General features: G+C 42.3%; 1 protein-coding gene and 1 long non-coding RNA gene across 2 annotated transcripts; both read right to left on the bottom strand.

The window, feature by feature from the left end:
- Positions 1-529: 529 nt before the first annotated feature.
- On the bottom strand, positions 530-10,093 carry LOC124880579. The gene is made up of 8 exons (XM_047385843.1): positions 9,777-10,093; positions 9,440-9,475; positions 9,010-9,270; positions 8,688-8,930; positions 8,432-8,599; positions 8,191-8,268; positions 3,386-3,550; positions 530-1,351 (listed from the first exon to the last, which is right to left on the bottom strand). The coding sequence occupies exons 1-7, from the start codon at positions 9,901-9,903 to the stop codon at positions 3,390-3,392; spliced, it is 1,074 nt and encodes a 357-aa protein (XP_047241799.1). The 5' UTR covers positions 9,904-10,093; the 3' UTR covers positions 530-1,351; positions 3,386-3,389.
- A 5,257-nt stretch (positions 10,094-15,350) lies between these two features.
- On the bottom strand, positions 15,351-16,314 carry LOC124880656. Its single transcript, XR_007041416.1, has 2 exons — positions 15,757-16,314; positions 15,351-15,658 (listed from the first exon to the last, which is right to left on the bottom strand). It is a non-coding gene; the product is annotated as an uncharacterized LOC124880656 (long non-coding RNA).
- Between the last annotated feature and the right edge of the window lie 3,878 nt (positions 16,315-20,192).

Genomic DNA, 20,192 nt, shown 5'->3' with positions numbered 1-20,192 from the left:
TGAGAGATGTTCTCCATCTGTTAGACTTCATACATGTGAGCTTTTTATCAACATGTATGAAGCTTCTGTTAACAAGACTGAATTTATTTACTTCTATTTATGTTTTTACTGAAGTAATATTTCAGGTTAACATGTTTAAATGTAGATTATAACTGGTATTAATGGTGGTAAAAGGTGATTTAATAGAAGCTGATCTGGAATCAGTCCAGATAACCCTCCTCTCCAGGGATCAGCTGTGACCTCTGACCCCAGCTGCTGCTTCCAGAGCAGACAGAAAGAAGGAGATATTTCAGAGAAAGTTCCTGAACTCTGCAGCATGTCTGGGTTTGTCTGTGGAACCTGAGACATGCAGCCTGTTTAAGGAATGAAGGAGGTCCTCCATGAAGACCTGAACAGGTCCAGACTGGTTCTGCTCCTCTGACTGGGGAACATTAGTTTGTCTTTACTCTCAGCTCTGGTGCTGAGATCATGTTAGATGTAACCACGGTTTTTATTTGCTTCTGTTGGTGAAAAGAAATGAAAACATTCAGAAAGTGAAAGTGTTGTTCTTTACTTGGTGAAATTTCACTGAATTATGAGTCAATACATTTATAATAAGATAAAAACAAATAGAAGTATCTGGTTTATTATAGAATATAACAACTAGATAGTCAGAGGTCAGTGTGATGTTTTGGTTCTTTATCTTCATCTTTCTAACAGAAAGTAAAAAGTCTGAGAGTTCATTTGGACGGCTGCTTGGAAGCTGCTCCAGCTTCATCTCCAGGTCAAAGTTTAACCTCTTCTTAGTCGCTGCGACCTGGAAAAGCCTTTCATGCTTCCATCAGTTCAGGACTTGATTGTTGTGAAGCTCTTCATGTTGGTGTGTGCCAAGCCCTGCTCTCCTTCAGCCGGTCCAGAACGCTGCAGCCCGTCTTTAACCAACACATCCAGACACGGCCACATTAAAATACTGATTCATTCATTTCGTTTTTTAAAAAGATGAGGGTTTTTAGTCTTTGTGCTGTTGTAATACACAGTATAACCACTAGGTGGAAGCACACTTCAACCTGAGAAGTAATGCCACAGAAAAAGTCACATGATCACACATTCAGAGGTTGTGGTTTGGCATATAACAAATAATCTGAAACTAAATGAATGAAACACTTTAGCTAGATTCTATAATGAAAACAAAACAGACTCATTTGTAAATGTGACAAACTGGGATCTAAAAGCAGCTACCAGCCTCCTCTCCACCACATATCATGGTATCTCATGTCAACCAGACCCCAGATGATGCATTGCTGCTCTGCATGAAGTAAAACCTCACATGGTGAAAAATATGTCAGACTTTTCTTCAGCTTTTCTCTTTAATCTGCAGAAAGAGAAGAGATAATATGTTAGCAGTAAGGCAGGAAACTCTGACATCAGGAGGTCCTCAAGGACGTGTGCTCGGTCCTTTGCTCCTTTCTCTGTTGACACATGGCTGTAGAGCCAAATTCATCACACATCAGCTCATTAAGTTTACTGATACAACCGTGGTTTGACTCCTGATAATGAAGTATTTTACACAGTAGGAGTGTAACCTTTAGTGTGGAGCTGTGATAACAGCAAACTGTCTCCAAATGGAAACAAAACTAAGGATCTGATTATGAACTTTAGGAGAAAAGGTCTCAGTAGAGAAAGTGAGCAGCAGGAAACATTTGGAAGTCATTATCTATCTGGATCTCTTCTGGTATCTCAACACCTCAGTCTTGGTTTGGTGTCATGAAACCCTGATAACTTTTCAGAAAAAGGTGTAAAAATAACGTCACTCTCTGTATTTCTTGCATGATGAGAAAAACTTTAGTTGTTCAATTTATAAAGTTTTAATTAAACAGTTTAAACCTGATATTTCTACAATTTAGAAACAAAAAACATTCTTAGAGGAATGAAGAAGGCCAGGAAGATGAATACTGGCTTTAAAACTATGGATCTCTAGAACATAATTTCACTGGTTCCTAAAATCACTTTAGTTCATTATTTAAAATAAATCTGGTTTATGCAGAGTCTTGTCTTTATTTTCTTTTAGCTTGATCTTCATTACATCAGCGATAGAAAGTGGTCATTTATAGAAACTTTGAGGTTTCCACGGTTCTGAATCTTGGAGGAACTTTTATGAATCAATCCAGGAAACCATCATTTAGTTTCCAGTCCCTCTGGATCTTGTAGAAGATCTGGACCAACATCAGAATCTAACAGGCTGGAGATGAGTTCCTAGCAGAGAAAAGCATTCAGACTGAGTGACTAAAGGTCAGATATTGGTTGGGGACATATTTAGATGAAACACCTCCTGAAACTTGAAAACAGACGTTATTAAAGGTTCTATGAAGTCAGAACCTCCAGCGGCCCACACACACTGAACTTCTTCTCTGGAAGTTTCCACTGAAGCCTTTTTTAGTCTGCGGTTGTGGTTTATTGTTGTTTGTTAGCTGTTCTACAGATCGGTGGTGCATCAGTTAGTGACGACCAAACAGGAACACATCAGTTCTTTTCTACTGGCTCTCTGAAAGCCACAGACCCACAGGAGGCCTGAGACCAGAGTTCTCACGGCTGGAAGAATAGTCCAGACCACATGGCAGATTTACCTGAACACCACCTACATGCATTCTGGTTCTGCCCGCCTGTCCATCACGTTTAGATGAGAGTATGTCCAGACCTGTCAGCATGCCTAGAGTACACCATGCCAATCTACCAATCACCCTGCCTGCTTGGTGACATCACAGATTTTAGGGGTACCTGGCACTGCTCCCTGCAGCTTTGCATGGGATCATCCTGCACCTCCATCTAAATACATTTGAGACTTCAGATGGGGAAGTCTCTGCTGCCATCAAGCAGTAGGGTCTCTGAAACATCACATCAACTGCAGCCCCTGTTTTATTGACCTTTGACATACACACCAGCCTTCACAGCAACATGTTGCACTGATAGACACAGGCATCCACCAGCTTTGAGGATGAGGGTGAAGCAGCGGACCTGCAGGCTGATGGATGCCAGCTGCAACCCTGATTTAATGAAGTCAATCACACCTATGGTGGTATGTCTTAAAATGCCAAGACAGGACATAGAAACAAAAAATCAAACCCAAAGCAAATTGTCAGGGAACCAGAGCTGTCTCATGCAGACATAACTGCCCCTGTTTTGACCTCTTTCTGACCTCAGTCAGCTGCACCTAATGATTGTTCACTAAGGTCAGCTCCCTGCAGGCTGATGGCTATGGAGTGATTTAGTCCCACAGATATTCCTTTAACAGAGACTCAATATTGAAGCTTTAACAGCCAACAGATCAGCTAGTCATTAAAGCTTCTTCAGCTCCTGATGCAGCATAAGATCTCTGCAGCTCCAGAGACATGAACATATCCCCACGTACCTGTTTATGGGGCCTCTGATTCCATAAAGACTGTAGAAATATATTTGGCTTTGGACAGCAGCTTTGTTCCTGGATCAGTGGTTCTGTATTCATAGGCCGACCAGAACTTGAGGCTTTCCTCTCTGAACTCTGTCCTGAAGAACTGAGAGAAGGTTTCCAGCCCATCTGGCAGAAGAAAAACACAATTACAGAAACACTGTTAATACGTAGATATGAACCAGATTTAGCTGCTCTGACCATGTTGGGACAGTCAGTAGAAGACCTGGACTCTTCTTTGGTTTTGTTTTTGTATTACAGAATATACATATTTACAATATACACATATATAATAAAAAGGTACATTTGTAACATCTGTTGCTGTTGTTTTGTACTCTATTAAATGTTCATCAGAGAAACAGCCTGGAGGAAGAAACTGTCTCTATGGCGGCTGGTTTTAGTGAACAGTGCTCTGTAGCGCCACCTGAAGGTAAAACTCTGAACAGTTTATGTGCAGGATGTGTGGGATCTGCAGAGATTTTAGCTGCTCTTTTCTTGACCCTTGACCTGTATAAGTCCTGGATGGAGGGAAGGTCAACCCTGATTATTCTCTCTGCAGACCTGATTATTCGTTGCAGTCTGGACCTGTCCTGTTTTGTGGATGATCCAAACCACACTGAGATGGATGAAGACAGGACAGACTGAATGATGGCAGTGGAGAAGATGACCAGCAGCTCCTGTGGAAGGTTGAACTTCTTGAGTTGCCTCAGGAAGTACAGTCTCTGCTGGGCCTTCTTTCAAACAGTGTCTATGTGTGAAGACTTTCTCAGGTCCTCAGAGATGGTGGTTCCTAAGAACCTGAAGTGGTCCACGGCCGATACAGTGTTGTTGAGGATGGTGAGGGGGGTGTATGGGGGTGGTGTTCTCCGAAAGTCCACCACCATTTCCACAGTCTTGAGTGGGTTCAGTTCCAGGTAGTTCTCACCGCACCAGTGGACCAGCCGATCCACCTGCTGTCTGTATGCAGACTCATCACCGTCCTGGATCAGTCCAATGACAGTGGTGTCATCTGCAAACTTCAGGAGATTCACGGACGAGTCCGATGAGGTGCAGTCACTTGTATACAGAGAGAAGAGGAGTGGGGATAGAACACACCCCTGGGGGGCACCAGTACTTATTGATCTGGATCGGGAGAAGATGCTCCCCAGTCTCACCTGCTGCTGTCGGTCTGTGAGGAAGCTGCTGATCCACTGACAGGTGGAGGCTGGGATGTTGAGCTGGATGAGCTTCTGGTGGAGGATGTCTGGTATGATGGTGTTGAAGGCCGAGCTGAAGTCTACAAACAGGATCCTGGCGTACGTCCCTGGGTGGTCGAGGTGTTGCAGGATGAAGTGTAGACCTAAGTTAACAGCATCATCTGCCGACCTGTTTGCTCAGTAAGCAAACTGCAGGGGGTCCAGCAGGGGGCCTGTGATGTCTTTCAGGTGCTTCAACACCAGAAGCTCAAAGGATTTCATGACCACAGACGTCAGGGCTACAGGCCTGTAGTCATTTAATCCTACGATGGTGGGTCTCTTGGGCACCGGGATGATGGTGGATCGTTTGAGGCAGGAGGGGACCTCACATTTCTCCAGTGATTTGTTGAAGATCCTTGTGAAGATCGGAGCGAGTTGATGTGCGCAGGCTTTCAGACATGATGGGGAGACGTTATCAGGTCCTCCAGCTTTCTTTGTTTTCATGCGCTGAAAGAGCCTGTTTACATCTTCCTCAGAGATCTTTAGTGCAGGCAGAGGATCTGAAGGTAGGAGGTTGGTTGCTTTATGGGAAGAACTTGTTCCTGAATGGGATGTGGAGGAGATGGTTTGAGGTGTGAATGGTTTCTTGTCATGTCTACAGTAGAAGCCATTCAGACGGTTGACCAGGAGACGACTCTGTTCAGGATGGGTGGAGGGGCTCCTATAGGCAGTCAGGTTTCTCAGACCAGTCCATACAGCTGAAGTGTCACCAGTAGAAAGGATGTTCTTCAGCTTCTCACTGTAGCTTCTCTTAGCTGCTTTGATCTCCTTTGTTAGTTTGTTCCTGGCCTGCCTGTACCGCGCCCAATCTCCACTGCTGTGAGCTTCTTCCTTTTCCCTGCGCAGATTCCTGAGGTGTGGAGTAAACCATGGCTTGTTGTTCCCAAAGGTGCAGAAGGTCCTGGTCTGCACACACATGTCCTCACAGAAACTGATGTATGATGTCACCACATCAGTTAGTTGGTTTAAGTCAGTGGCTGAAGTTTCAAAAACAGTCCAGTCTGTGCAATCAAAGCAGGCCTGAAGCATCTGCTTTGATTCCTCAGTCCACTTTGCTCTGAGCAGCTGGAAGTTCGGCATCAGCAGTGCGCAGTCCAGGATGTTTTCACTCAGCCATGTCTCGGTGAAGCAGAGAACCGCTGATCCGCGGAGGTCCGTGTTTTTACCGGTGAGAAGAAGCAGCTCGTCCATCTTGTTGTTGAGAGAGCGGTCATTTGCCAGGTGGATTGAAGGCAGTGGTGGCGAAGTCCTCTTTTGCGGAGCTTTAACAGCGCGCCAGCATGCTTTCCCCTCCGACGTTTTTGGCGCAGAATCCCATATAGAGCCGCAGCTCCACTCGCCAGAAGCTCAGTGAACCTCGGATCGATGAAAGATGGTGAAAAAAACCCAAGAGAGGACTCTCTGATGTTGAGAAGTTCCTCTCTACTGAATGAGACCACAGAACTGTGGCTCGAAAAAGATAAAAACACACAAAATACAAAAACAAAGAGAGAGCGAAGCTCCGAGGCTGCCATCATCGGCGCCATCTTGAATGAGCCAAACCGGACCAGGTCCAAACCCTGACCAACCTGTAGGAACTGCAGTGGTGCTGAATGTACGTTACGATAAGTTCTCTCTTTGTGAATGAATCTCTGCCTCAGATGTTTGTTTAAAACCTCAGTAAAATTCTTCAAATTCAACCGGTTCTGAACCCAAACGAAGGACCAGACACCAGAACCAAGAACAAAAGGGAGGACCACCCCCTCCTGTTTACCAGTGATTGTCTCTGTGTCCAGACGTGTCTCTAAACTAAAGAGATGTTTGTTAGGTGGTGACATATCTGGTGATACAGCACTACAGCACTTATTGGACCCAAATAAGAACTTTGTCCTGAGTAAGTTCTGGTTCTGATGGATCCTCTGGTTATCATCATTCTTTGAACTCTCTCCTCTTAGATTAAAAAGGTCTAGAACTGATTTGGACCAATAAACACCTTCCTGCTGTCATCTGAGAGTCAAACAGGTTCTCCATCAGTTTTACATCTTTGATCAGTTGAAGTCTTGAAGAAAACTTTATCTTCTGATCAATTCTTTGATTATTCTGGGTAAAAGCTCGCGGATCACAGGTTGGGTTAGTTTGACCACATATTGGTTCAACAGTCATGACTCAGGAGTTGGGTCGGCGGGTCGCCGGGTTCTTTAATTAACTCCACAGCTTGACTAATTCTGTTGGGTCAAAGGTTGGGTACCTTGGGTCAAATATTGGGTCAAAATGTGACCTGATTGGTTGGGTTGAAGACAAGCCTCAGAAGAATCCACCCGGTTCTCTGAAAGGTTCTGGATGTGAAACTCTTTAAAACCTTGTTTTACATCCAGAACCAGAATCAGCTTTATTAACCGGGTCTGTGCTCATGAACAAGGAGATTGGTTCCTCTTTGCTGTCAGTGAGGACATTTTGAACGCTGCGTTACAATTAGAGATCAATGCATAGAAAGCGTTCTGCTATGAACCTGTTAGCAGAGGACAGAACCGGGTCGCAGTCGGGTTCTAAAGGGTTACTTCTGTGATCCGGAGGAGGTTAACCAGGAAAATCATCTGTGAGAAAACTTTATGAAATGATTTACCAACAGTTTCTATTTTAAAATTCCTGATATTTTTATTTCTAAACTCTTGGTGATTTTTGATTCATTAAATCTCGAATCTGTTTCATTTCTATTTACTTGAGCTTCCTTTTTACAAACAAGAAATGATTTTAATCTTGTTTATTGGGTTTTAATCCGTGTGTTTTTAATTATTATAACATCTGGAAGCTCAAATCATGTATTAATGTAACTGATTCATTTCTGACTGACGTTCTTTTAATGAACAGAAATACATTTCTAACGGGTGTAGCTTCTAAAGGTTTTTAGGTCTGAATCTTCTGTCTTTTATTTTATTGAGAGTTTAAATTCTGCAGCTGGTTTTTCAGCAGAGACGTTTTGATGAGAAACAGGAAACTGGACGACCACAGAGCTGCTCGTCTGTTAAACAGAACAACCACAGACTGCAGACAGAGACGGTCCAACATGTCAAGCTTTGTCCTCACTGTCTCCTATTGAAATACACCAAGTCAGCAGTTAATCTGGGCCGCCTGATGAGGATTAGATTATTATTGATCGGTTCAGAGGTCAAAGACCTACTTAGAAAGAGAAAAGCTGGAAATACATTTATACAAGGCTCAGCTTAAAGCAGAACATGTAGAATAAAGCCTAGAAATGAAACAATGCAGAGCAGCATCAACCAGTCAAGTAGTTCCAGCGTTTAACAAGAACCAACTCATCTTAACGTGGGAATCTGGGCCAGAACCTCCAGCAGGTTGTTAGAACTCATATCTCAGACTGAAACCAGATCAAGATCCAGGAAGATTCTCAGAAACTGAAATATTTCCTACCATGATAAAATCAACACAATAATCTGAGAGATTATTGGCCAGAGAAAAGTTTTTAGACTAAAATGTCCACTGAGTCAGACTGGACCTCACAGACACCAACATCCTTCATCACATCATCATCCTCACCTCTGCTGGGTTTGACTTTCTGTTGCTGAAGATGAGTTATTTGGACGTCGCTGTACGTGATGTCGTCTCCTTTACCAGCTGAAACAATCAGGGATTACCCACAATTCAGTGCTTCATCATGTTTAGTTTAATGAGGAAATTTAAATGATGGTTGAAATGCTGGACTTTATTTATTTATTAAAAAATATGTAAATATGTGGTAAAAAGAATTAATTAGTAAATTAAGAAGTTTATGTTTCACCTTTTGACTTGTGATGATGTCTCTTCACCAGTAGAACCAGTAACACCAGTAGAAACACAACACATAAAGATGCAAGAGGCAACAAGATGGAAAGAAGAGATGATGAGGAGGCAGGAGGAGGAGTGGTTGGAGGGATGGAGGTGGTGCAAGTGGTGGTGGTGAGTTTCACTGAAATCAAGATATTTCTAAAGCTATGAACCAATTAATGAATGAAGAGACTTTATAAATTCTAGAGATGAAGATCAGTCATCCTGACCTGAGACAGAGATCCAGCTGGATGGAGACTCTCCATGACCACTGATGTTACACTTGTAGAGACCTTCATCAGAGCTGGTCACATGGTGGAGGGTCATGTGACCTGCAGGCTCAGTCCTGATGAGGGAGCCATCTTTAATGAAAGCAGCTGGGAGGTTGGAGGAAGTCTTTGTTTGACAGCTCAGAGTGACGTCATCTCCCTCCATCACAGGGAGGACAGGACTCTGCAGGATCACTGATCCACCTCAACACAGAGACAAACTACAGCATTTCATCCATTTCCACACAGCTTCATCAACACTAACTCCACAGTCTGATCTTACCAGAGACAGTGAACTGGATGCTGCTGCTGGCTGCTCCCTCTCTGGACTCACACCAGTACACTCCAGTATCATGTTCATAGAGGCTGCTGATGTTACAGGAGGAACCAGCTGGTTTCCCCCATCCATCTTTACACTCAGACTGACGTTTGGCTGTGTTTCTCCTCACAGTCCATCCAGCAGAGATGTTGTCCTCCTCACAGCTCAGAGACACAGAGTCTCCTTCAAAGAACTGAGATCTACTGGGACTCACAGTCAGACCAGCTGGGAGGAAAGAAATGAAACTCACTGATTGAGAAAAACATGTCTTTGCATGAATGAAGTCATTAGAACCTAAAAGCAGAGATCTCCATGGACAGCAGATATCTTCCTGAATAACTTTGGTATCTTCCTCTGAGAGAGAATTACTGTAAGAAGAGAAAATGTTACTAACCTTGGTTTATTCTGCAGCACAGCAGGAAACTCAGACCTACAGACAACATTTAAACTGGTTTCAATAAAACTTCTCAGTTATGATATAAAACTGATGTCTGATATAGAAGCAGACCTCCAGGAGACCTCCATGGAACATCTGGAGCTTTCTTCTCCTTTAATAGTTTCTAAGCTGGGTTCATGTGTTTAGTTCACATATTAAGATGATCTTTTATCTTTTAGTGTTGAAACTAAAGTTCATTCAGTCTAACTTGTTTCTCCTGCATCCTCCACCATCATCAATCATCAGCAGAACAGGCAGTAATCATCTGATAAACTAACAGATGTTCTGTACTTACAAAGCAGCAGACTCTGTGGTGTTTCCTCCATTCTTCTCTCACTCATTTGATGCTTTTCATCTCTGGCTGGAGACGAAGAATAAAGACCGCCCTCTTCCTCTACCAGGTTGTTGTTCTCTCTCTTCATCGTTGTGCTGAGAGGACGGTGGTTCACCAAACTATTTTTCTTATTCAAATATGCAACAGTTTAAAAGTCTAAAGTTTCCAAAGGTTAGAAGTTTGAATCCTTTCTGTGTGAAGTTAAGAAGATCTCCATGTTCCATCCTGACAGGACGTCCAGATGACATATTTACATCGTATTCTCACCACTTTAATACCAGATTACAGAATATAATCCAGATAATCTGCTGTTCCAGCCTGCTTAAAGAGACCTGTGGCTGGTGGTGCTATAAATCTCCTGATCTTCAATCAGGTCTGCAGTGAAGAGTCCAGAACTGTAAATTTAAGAAAAAGTAAAAGCATCCGTCCTGAACCACCAGAAGACCCTAAACAGCATTAAGTCCAGAAAATGGATTGATTATTGTTGCTTCTAACTGAGGTGTAAAAGCAAATAGTATTTAAAGTTTTATCAATTAATCTTGTTTTATTTTAGCAGTCATGGTTCATCCTGGTTCTGTTGCCTTGCAGCCAGAAGGTCCTGGGTTCAAATCCCAGCCTGGGCTCTGTCCAGGTACCTGGAGATGGACTGTGTCAGACAGAGAGGCCAGTTCTACACCATCATTAACTAAGAAAGAGACTCCTTCTGTGAAATAAACGCCTTCAAGCTCAGCTAGAATTTGGATTGTGTCAACATTATAATGCAGTTAGTTTAAAATAGTCTAAAGCTGTGCAATATTTAAAATAATCAATGTCTGTTTGCTGCCATCTGTTGTGAAATGGGAGTAACTACTCCATTGAAAGTTAGAAACAATTTTAAATGATTTATGGTCTAAAGAATAAATACAAAAACACAACCTTGTGAATCCTTCACAAAACTTTAGGCCCTGCAGCTGCTCCTTATGTATTTTATATTATCTTGGGACATCTGTATTATTTATTAAACTTCATCTTTGAATGGATAATAATACGGTTTTACAAAGTATAGACGGTCGCTACAAAGATAAGAACACTTATTATCTAAATTATTCTCCCTTACACCAGCAGAAGGGCACTACTGAGCGTTGAACCATCCAAATATTAAACATAATTTTTAAACATAATCAGTAAGAAAGCTTCTGGTTTTTTTTGCTGACTTAATGTCCGTTTTAGTTGTCCCTTTTGACTCTCAGTACACGTTTGTACAATACCTTTGTTTTTACTTATTTTGTTCTTTTTTTATTCTCAAACTTGATCAGTCAAAATAAAATTAGACATTGGATTCATAACTGCTGCTCTTCTTCCAGTTAGGATGAAAACAAAACTCACACAATTATGCATGAGTTACATTGTCTTTAATTATAAATGTGAAAATGATTTTTTAAGAGTTTCTAATAAGAAATAAAAAGTAATCAGAAAATGAGGTAATAAATCATGTAAATTGTGTTCCATAACTTTACTTATAGAGGGCTTTTTATACAGTCAGTAAACGCAATGATTTACAGAGGTTCTTTACTTTTAACAACACCTAAACTGGTGCTTCAGGATGGCTGTTGTACGTCTCAGGACCACAATACGATAAAGACATCTCACCAAATGTTTTAGTTCTCCTTCCAAAAAAAAAGACCTTTTCCAGAAGACCTGATGACAATTAATCCCATGTCTACTGATGACACCTCAACATATAAAACAAAACATATAAAAGCAAAAAAGGGACCAAAATCTTGTCTTGCGTATTTGAGATTATAACATATTTACATAAAATAGCTTTTTTGCTGACATATGAGTTGACTGTGTTATGGTCCTGATTTGTTGATGCTGCTGTGCCCGCACTGACTCAGTGAGGATTGTTGGTGTGGGGATAACCCTCGGGGGGATCCGGTGGTGTTGCAGGGGGAAGGTCCGGTAGGGGGGCATAATTTAACCAGTAAATGGAGGTTCATTTTTCAAGTCATATTTTCACCATATCACTCATACATTTATAAATGTCACAGTTCAAAACTAAATATTCAATTAGGAAATTCAATTTTTAGTTTACAAACTAAATATGTAGCTTGTAAATTAATTGGTTAGCAAGCTAAATATGTAGCTCCAATTTAGATAGAATGATGGATAAGAAAACAAAAGAAAAATTGGACTGAAAACGCAACTAATCAGGCCTAGATGGCCCAGTCAAAGGCCGCTCTAAACAAATACATTCTTAATCTTGATTTAAAGCAACTTAGGGTTTCGGCGCTTTTCCAGTTTTCTGGGAGTTTATTCCAGATTAGTGGAGCATAAGAACTAAAAGCTGCTTCTCCATGTTTGGTTCTGGTTCTGGTTCTGCAGAGTAGATTTGAGCCAGAAGACCTGAGAGGTCTGGGTGGTTGATACACTGACAACAAGTCTGTAATGTATTTTGGTGCTAAGCCATTCAGTGATTTATAGACTAACAGAAGTATTTTAAAGTCTATTCTCTGAGCTACAGGGAACCAGTGTAGGGACTTTAGAACCGGGCCGATGTGTTCCACTTTCTTAGTTCTAGTGAGGACGCGGGCAGCAGCGTTCTGGATCAACTGCAGCTGTCTGATCCACTTTTTAGGCAGACCTGTGAAGACATCGTTGCAGTAATCAATTCTACTAAAGATGAACGCATGAATTAGTTTTTCAAGGTCCTGCTGAGACATTAGTCCTTTAATCCTGGAGATGTTCTTTAGGTGATAGAAGTGGAGAAAAGTGGAATTAAAGCAAAAGGAGGTGTCCCCTCCATTTTTGTAACGCTGTCTTGGCTGGACACCTTTATAAAATGCTGGGAGTCAGAGACTATGGGCATCCTGTGGTAAGTATTAGCTAATTTTAAGATTTAAAAATAGCTATCCAAAAGTTGTCAGATTCTAATGATAAATAACTGATTTAATTTAAATAATTTTGCCCGTTATGTGTTTTAGACTCCTGCACTTTGCAATTAAATGTCCATCAATATTTAAAACCAATCTATATTGTGTACGTAATATTTAGGACTTCAACAGCAGTTCCAACGGGGCAACTTCACCTGCCTGCTCTACTCTCTACTCCGCTCCCAGAGACCCTTCTCCACCATCCTGCTCCAGGAGAACCATCTCCACCAGGCACCAGAGCCCCAAACAGAGCCAAGCCAAGGAGGGAGAGGGAAAGGAAGGAAAATGATGAGTTGAAGCAGAGGCTGGAAGCCATTGACCAGCATGGAGCACAAAGAGCCCAGGGAGCGGATTCAGAGGAGGCCCGTTTTACCTCTATAGTGACGGACAAGTTAAGGAGAATCCCTTCAGGAATCAGGTCTCTGGTCATATTCATAAGCTGCTTTCCAACAAGGAGCAAGAGTAAAAGCATCAGCAGACCTGTTAGAATTTGCAGCCACTGTAACTGTACAAAGTTAAATGCACATGTTACATGTTTGTTCTTCTTACATGTTTTTTTTGTTTTTAACCGTGTTCGGTCCGACAGAGTAGAGCTCAGAACTGTTGTCTGAGTGCCAAGAAGAACCCCAACAGATTCACTTTCACAAGTGGAGCGTTACTGCTAACGCTTCAAAGCTCTGCTTAATATTTATAAAAGAAACTTTATTAAAAACTCCTTTCGGATTATTTCAGTTGTTACGGACAAGAAGACAGAAATGGAAAGAAAAGTAAAAAGCATGAAAGAGAGAGAGGGGGGCAAAAAGGAAAAGGGGAGAGAAGGAGAAAAGAATGGAGGAAAGAAAGAAGGATGAAGAGAATCCAAGATAACACCTGCTTGCTTCTACACCTGCAGAAATGTTCATATTACCAGTTTTTACCTAAAGGTACACGGAACTTATGAATGCAAGATGTACTTAGTGGTAAATGCAGCTCAATATAGAACATTTGTGTTTCTGTTAACACCTGAATCTAAACACCTGTGGGTCTGAGTGTGAGCGCGCTTGTGTATACAAGGTTTCTCCATAAAAATATGTAACAGTGAGGGTGAGGAGCCACAGACCTGCCCCGCTGGACCCGGGACAGATACCGAGGAGATCTGAGCCACACATAGGCGGAAATCCTGGGGGAGACGGAGAGGATGGACTAATAAAGAGCAATGCTATAACTACAATTATTACTTTCAATAACATAATTTTAACATGCTGAAAAATTGCCAAGGAGCAGGAAAGAGAGAGGGAGGGAGTCTTTTTTTTCCATGTCCCCCCCAAGAATTACTGTCTGAAATCTTTCGGTTTAGTGTCCCCCCCAAAAATAAAATGGGATTTTCGCCCCTGGAGCCACAGACATCCAAAGGTCCCCCAGAGCCCAAGGAACCCCAGGAGAACCATCACTGGGACTACCGCAAACCTCCAGAGATGCCCCAAATGCCACAGTGCCCCACCCCCACTAGGTGCTGGAGCCGATTAAAGGAGCCCAGAGAGATTGATCTGATGTCGAGGCAGAGACTTATATAATCCCACTGAAGGTTTCTGTACTGGTTAATATTAAGAAGGTTTTTATTTTTCCAGTTCATGAGGATAGTTTTCTTAGCGATACATAAGGCAGTGAAAACCATGTGAACTGAATTTGTCTCTATGATGACATCATCTAAGTTGCCCAACAAGCAAACTAAAGGGGGAAGGTGAAATATTACATCTCAGACACTTTGACACAAGTCTTCACATATCAGGCACCAGAACCTCTGAACAGGTGTATATAACCATAGTGCATGGATGTAATTGTCTGGTAAATTACCTGATAAGTATTAGATGGTGCAAAACCCATCTTGAACATCTGTTGACCTGTATAGTATACTCTATGAAGGATTTTATATTGTATTAATTGTAGACTGGAGTTACTAGTCATTTTAAAAGTTCTGGAACATATCTGAGACCAGAATGTTTGGTCAAAGTTTCATAATAGGAAGGGAAATTGATTCGTCTATATTAGACAGGGTTCTGTATATCTTAGACATTCATTTTGGGGGGGTTGAGTTTTAGGAACTCTAGTACACTTGATGGCATTTGTAACCCAACGTTTTTAAGCTTAAATTTATTTTTTATTATAGATTTAATTTGTTGATATTCTAAAAAAGTATTCTTGTCCATCCTGTATTGTATAATTAATCTGTTAAATGGGATGAACTGAATTCCTTCAAATATTTGTTCCAGGTATTCAAATCCTTTACTCCTCCGATCTGGAAAGTTTATCATATTATTTTTTGTAGGATGTCACGGTTGTTCCAGATGGGTGTACGTCTGCATGGGATTAGTGAAGACCCTGTCATTTTTAGATATTCCCACCATGCTGTCAGAGAGGTGCTGATATTGAGGCTTTTAAAGCATTCATGTCATTTTATATTTGAGATAATAAAAGGTAGATCTGAAATCTTAATATTATTGCATAGTGTCTTTTCTTCTTACATGTTAAGTTCATGTTATATTAGATGACCACTTATGAATTCATATAATTTTACTTTATGTAATGTTAATAAAATTGTTACAGATGTAAATGGTTTTATGTTTTAAATACACATACAAACAAATTGATGAAAATTGTTAAATGTTTATTATCATTAAGTAATCATTAACTTCATTAAGTATCATTCATTTAGTAATAGGAAGTACATGAAAGTACAGCAACTGATTTCTCTATCCGTTCCAACACTACATCTAAAATACAATCTGCCTCTTCTTATGGTGGAGTGCTGCCAAGGCACAAGACCATGTGGTGATACGTCCTGCAGGTTGTTCTTCACTGCATAGGCAGTTCTGCCACATTATTGCCCCCTTTAGCTCTTCTTAATGCAGATCGCAGTTCGTCGTTTCCTGCAACTCGTCTCCACCTCTTCACCTGTAGTGATGGATAGAACAGGAGACGTTAAAGCGGGCGAGGTGTGTCCTGTGTTAGAGGTGAGCTATACACTCTGAACTCTGTGTGTGTTTAACCACCTGGAAGCATGTCTCCTGATGGCGCGACAGCGTCAGCATAGTTTCTGGGGACGTACTCTGGAATCTCATTTAAACAATAACAAGAATGTCCAGATGGTGAGCAGAGCTGCAGAAGCAAACTTTGTACTAAGCAGAAACTGTCCTCTTTTTATGGTGCAAATGTTTTCATGAGCTCAATATTTTTTTTCTTGTCTAACTGACTGTTTAACCTCTTAGTCAGAAGAAGCTCCAACAACTATAGAGGCGCTTAGAATGATTTAAACCAAGACATTAAAATCATGGACAGGAGGCCTGGTGGATCACATCTCTGCCATATTCTCAAAACATTTAACATAACAAGGAATTGTGAAAATCTTCTACAGTTTTAAAATATTTAACCACACGGTAAGGCTAATGGGCTGCTCTGTGACCTTTTGGTTCCTCTTACATCTACAGGTTCAGTATTGTAGTGGAATCTTCTTATCAAAGTGGGTAGACGTTGACTGAGAACAAGAGAAAATCCGGACTTTGTCTTTATAAGTTTTATTCAAAGGCATTAAGCGTTTGAAGACCCTGACACTGAGGTTAGTCAGTGAAGCAGAGCCCTGATCAACATTTACACACAGTATTTATACCAGAACATGACAGTGTTATCTCAACTTCAAAGAGTCTGTGTTTTATGGCCCTAGACCCTCCTCGGGTCAGAGGTAACAAAGTTATCTATGAGCAGACCATCTGCTCTTCCTGAGACATCACCCTAAAGCATGGGTTTTAACCATTAAACCTCCTGATAATGGATTTACAGACCAACTTCTCTAGGGTAACAAAACACAGAGGTCAGAGGGGAGAGAGGTAAAGGAAGTTCAGAGCATTGAAAATAATTTTCCACAACAGTATCATACAAAGAACCCGGTGGGAACATTAAGGTTCCTTTAGGTTAAACAGATCTGGGACAAACAGCATTCTCTGTAGGTAACATCTGGACTTCCTGTCTTGCAGAACTAAAACTGTACTCTGACTCCTGTCAGTTTAGGTTAAAATAAAATTAGTAAGAAAAAGATCATTTACCTTTCTACATACAGTATAAAGTGCTTCATAAGAGCCAACGTATAAAAGAAACAAGAGATATTAATTAAAAAAAAGGGACATATGGGTGCAGACGTCCTCTGATGTAACCTGATTTCTGTCCCTGAAGACCTCTGATCTAACCTGATTTCTGTCCCTGAAGACCTCTGATCTAACCTGGTGTCATTCCCTGAACACCTTTGATCTAACCTGATTCCTGTCCCTGAAGACATCTGATCTAACCTGGTGTCTGTCCCTGAAGACCTCTGATCTAACCTGATTTCTGTTCCTGAAGACCTCTGATCTAACCTGAATTCTGTCCCTGAAGACCTCTGATCTAACCTTGTGTCTGTTCCTGAAGACCTCTGATCTAACCTGATTTCTGTCCCTGAAGACCTCTGATCTAACCTGATTTCTGTTCCTGAAGACCTCTGATCTAACCTGAATTCTGTCCCTGAAGACCTCTGATCTAACCTGGTGTCTGTCCCTGAAGACCTCTGATTTAACCTGATTTCTGTCCCTGAACACCTCTGATCTAACCTGATTTCTGTCCCTGAAGACCTCTGATCTAACCTGATTTCTGTCCCTGAAGACCTCTGATCTAACCTGGTGTTTGTCCCTGAAGACCTCTTATCTAACCTGGTGTCTGTCTCTGAAGACCTCTGATCTAACCTGATTTCTGTCCCTGAAGACCTCTTATCTAACCTGGTGTCTGACCCTGAAGACCTCTGATCTAACCTGATGTCTGTCCCTGAAGACCTCTGATCTAACCTGATTTCTGTCCCTGAAGACCTCTGATCTAACCTGGTGTTTGTCCCTGAAGACCTCTTATCTAACCTGGTGTCTGTCCCTGAAGACCTCTTATCTAACCTGGTGTCTGTCCCTGAAGACCTCTTATCTAACCTGGTGTCTGTCCCTGAAGACCTCTGATCTAACCTGGTGTCTGTCCCTGAAGACCTCTGATCTAACCGGATTTCTGTCCCTGAAGACCTCTGATCTAACCTGATGTCTGTCACTGAAGACCTCTGATCTAACCTGATTTCTGTCCCTGAAGACCTCTGATCTAACCTGGTGTTTGTCCCTGAAGACCTCTGATCTAACCTGATTTCTGTCCCTGAAGACCTCTGATCTAACCTGGTGTCAGTCCCTGAACACCTCTGATCTAACCTGATTTCTGTCCCTGAAGACCTCTGATCTAACCTGATTTCTGTCCCTGAAGACCTCTGATCTAACCTGGTGTCAGTCCCTGAACACCTCTGATCTAACCTGATTTCTGTCCCTGAAGACCTCTGATCTAACCTGATTTCTGTCCCTGAAGACCTCTGATCTAACCTGATTTCTGTCCCTGAATACCTCTTATCTAACCTGATTTCTGTCCCTGAAGACCTCTGATCTAACCTGGTGTCTGTCCCTGAAGACCTCTGATCTAACCTGATTTCTGTCCCTGAAGACCTCTGATCTAACCTGATTTCTGTCCCTGAAGACCTCTGATCTAACCTGATTTCTGTCCCTGAAGACCTCTGATCTAACCTGATTTCTGTCCCTGAAGACCTCTGATCTAACCTGGTGTCAGTCCCTGAACACCTCTGATCTAACCTGATTTCTGTCCCTGAAGACCTCTGATCTAACCTGATTTCTGTCCCTGAAGACCTCTGATCTAACCTGATTTCTGTCCCTGAAGACCTCTGATCTAACCTGATTTCTGTTCCTGAAGACCTCTGATCTAACCTGAATTCTGTCCCTGAAGACCTCTGATCTAACCTTGTGTCTGTTCCTGAAGACCTCTGATCTAACCTGATTTCTGTCCCTGAAGACCGCTGATCTAACCTGATTTCTGTTCCTGAAGACCTCTGATCTAACCTGAATTCTGTCCCTGAAGACCTCTGATCTAACCTGGTGTCTGTCCCTGAAGACCTCTGATTTAACCTGATTTCTGTCCCTGAACACCTCTGATCTAACCTGATTTCTGTCCCTGAAGACCTCTGATCTAACCTGGTGTCTGTCCCTGAAGACCACTGATCTAACCTGGTGTTTGTCCCTGAAGACCTCTGATCTAACCTGGTGTCAGTCCATGAACACCTCTGATCTAACCTGGTGTCTGTCCCTGAAGACCTCTGATCTAACCTGATTTCTGTCCCTGAAGACCTCTGATCTAACCTGGTGTTTGTCCCTGAAGACCTCTGATCTAACCTGATGTCAGTCCCTGAAGACCTCTGATCTTACCTGGTGTCTGTCCCTGAAGACCTCTGATCTAACCTGGTGTCTGTCCCTGAAGACCTCTGATCTAACCTGGTGTCTGTCCCTGAAGCCCTCTGATCTAACCTGGTGTCAGTCCCTGAAGACTTCTGATCTAACCTGATGTCTGTCCCTGAAGACCTCTGATCTAACCTGGTGTCTGTCCCTGAAGACCTCTGATCTAACCTGGTGTCAGTCCCTGAAGACCTCTGATCTAACCTGATTTCTGTCCCTGAAGACCTCTGATCTAACCTGGTGTCTGTCCCTGAAGACCTCTGATCTAACCGGATTTCTGTCCCTGAAGACATCTGATCTAACCTGGTGTCTCTCACTGAAGACCTCTGATCTAACCTGATTTCTGTCCCTGAAGACCTCTGATCTAACCTGATTTCTGTCCCTGAAGACCTCTGATCTAACCTGATTTCTGTCCCCGAAGACCTCTGATCTAACCTGATTTCTGTCCCTGAAGACCTCTGATCTAACCTGATTTCTGTCCCTGAAGACCTCTGATCTAACCTGATTTCTGTCCCTGAAGACCTCTGATCTAACCTGATTTCTGTCCCTGAAGACCTCTGATCCAACCTGATTTATGTCCCTGAAGACCTCTGATCTAACCTGCTGTCTGTCCCTGAAGACCTCTGATCTAACCTGGTGTCAGTCCCTGAAGACCTCTGATCTAACCTGATTTCTGTCCCTGAAGACCTCCGATCTAACCTGATTTCTGTCCCTGAAGACCTCTGATCTTACCTGGTGTCTGTCCCTGAAGACCTCTGATCTAACCTGGTGTCTGTCCCTGAAGACCTCTGATCTAACCTGGTGTCTGTCCCTGAAGACCTCTGATCTAACCTGGTGTCAGTCCCTGAAGACTTCTGATCTAACCTGGTGTCTGTCCCTGAAGTCCTCTGATCTAACCGGATTTCTGTCCCTGAAGTCATCTGATCTAACCTGGTGTCTGTCCCTGAAGACCTCTGATCTAACCTGGTGTCTGTCCCTGAAGACCTCTGATCTAACCTGGTGTCAGTCCCTGAAGACCTCTGATCTAACCTGGTGTCAGTCCCTGAAGACCTCTGATCTAACCTGGTGTCTGTCCCTGAAGACCTCTGATCTAACCGGATTTCTGTCCCTGAAGTCATCTGATCTAACCTGGTGTCTGTCAC

The sequence above is a fragment of the Girardinichthys multiradiatus genome, chromosome 14, assembly GCF_021462225.1.
Source record: "Girardinichthys multiradiatus isolate DD_20200921_A chromosome 14, DD_fGirMul_XY1, whole genome shotgun sequence".
Lineage (NCBI taxonomy): Eukaryota > Metazoa > Chordata > Actinopteri > Cyprinodontiformes > Goodeidae > Girardinichthys > Girardinichthys multiradiatus.
This window is presented reverse-complemented; position numbering and strand designations above follow the sequence as displayed.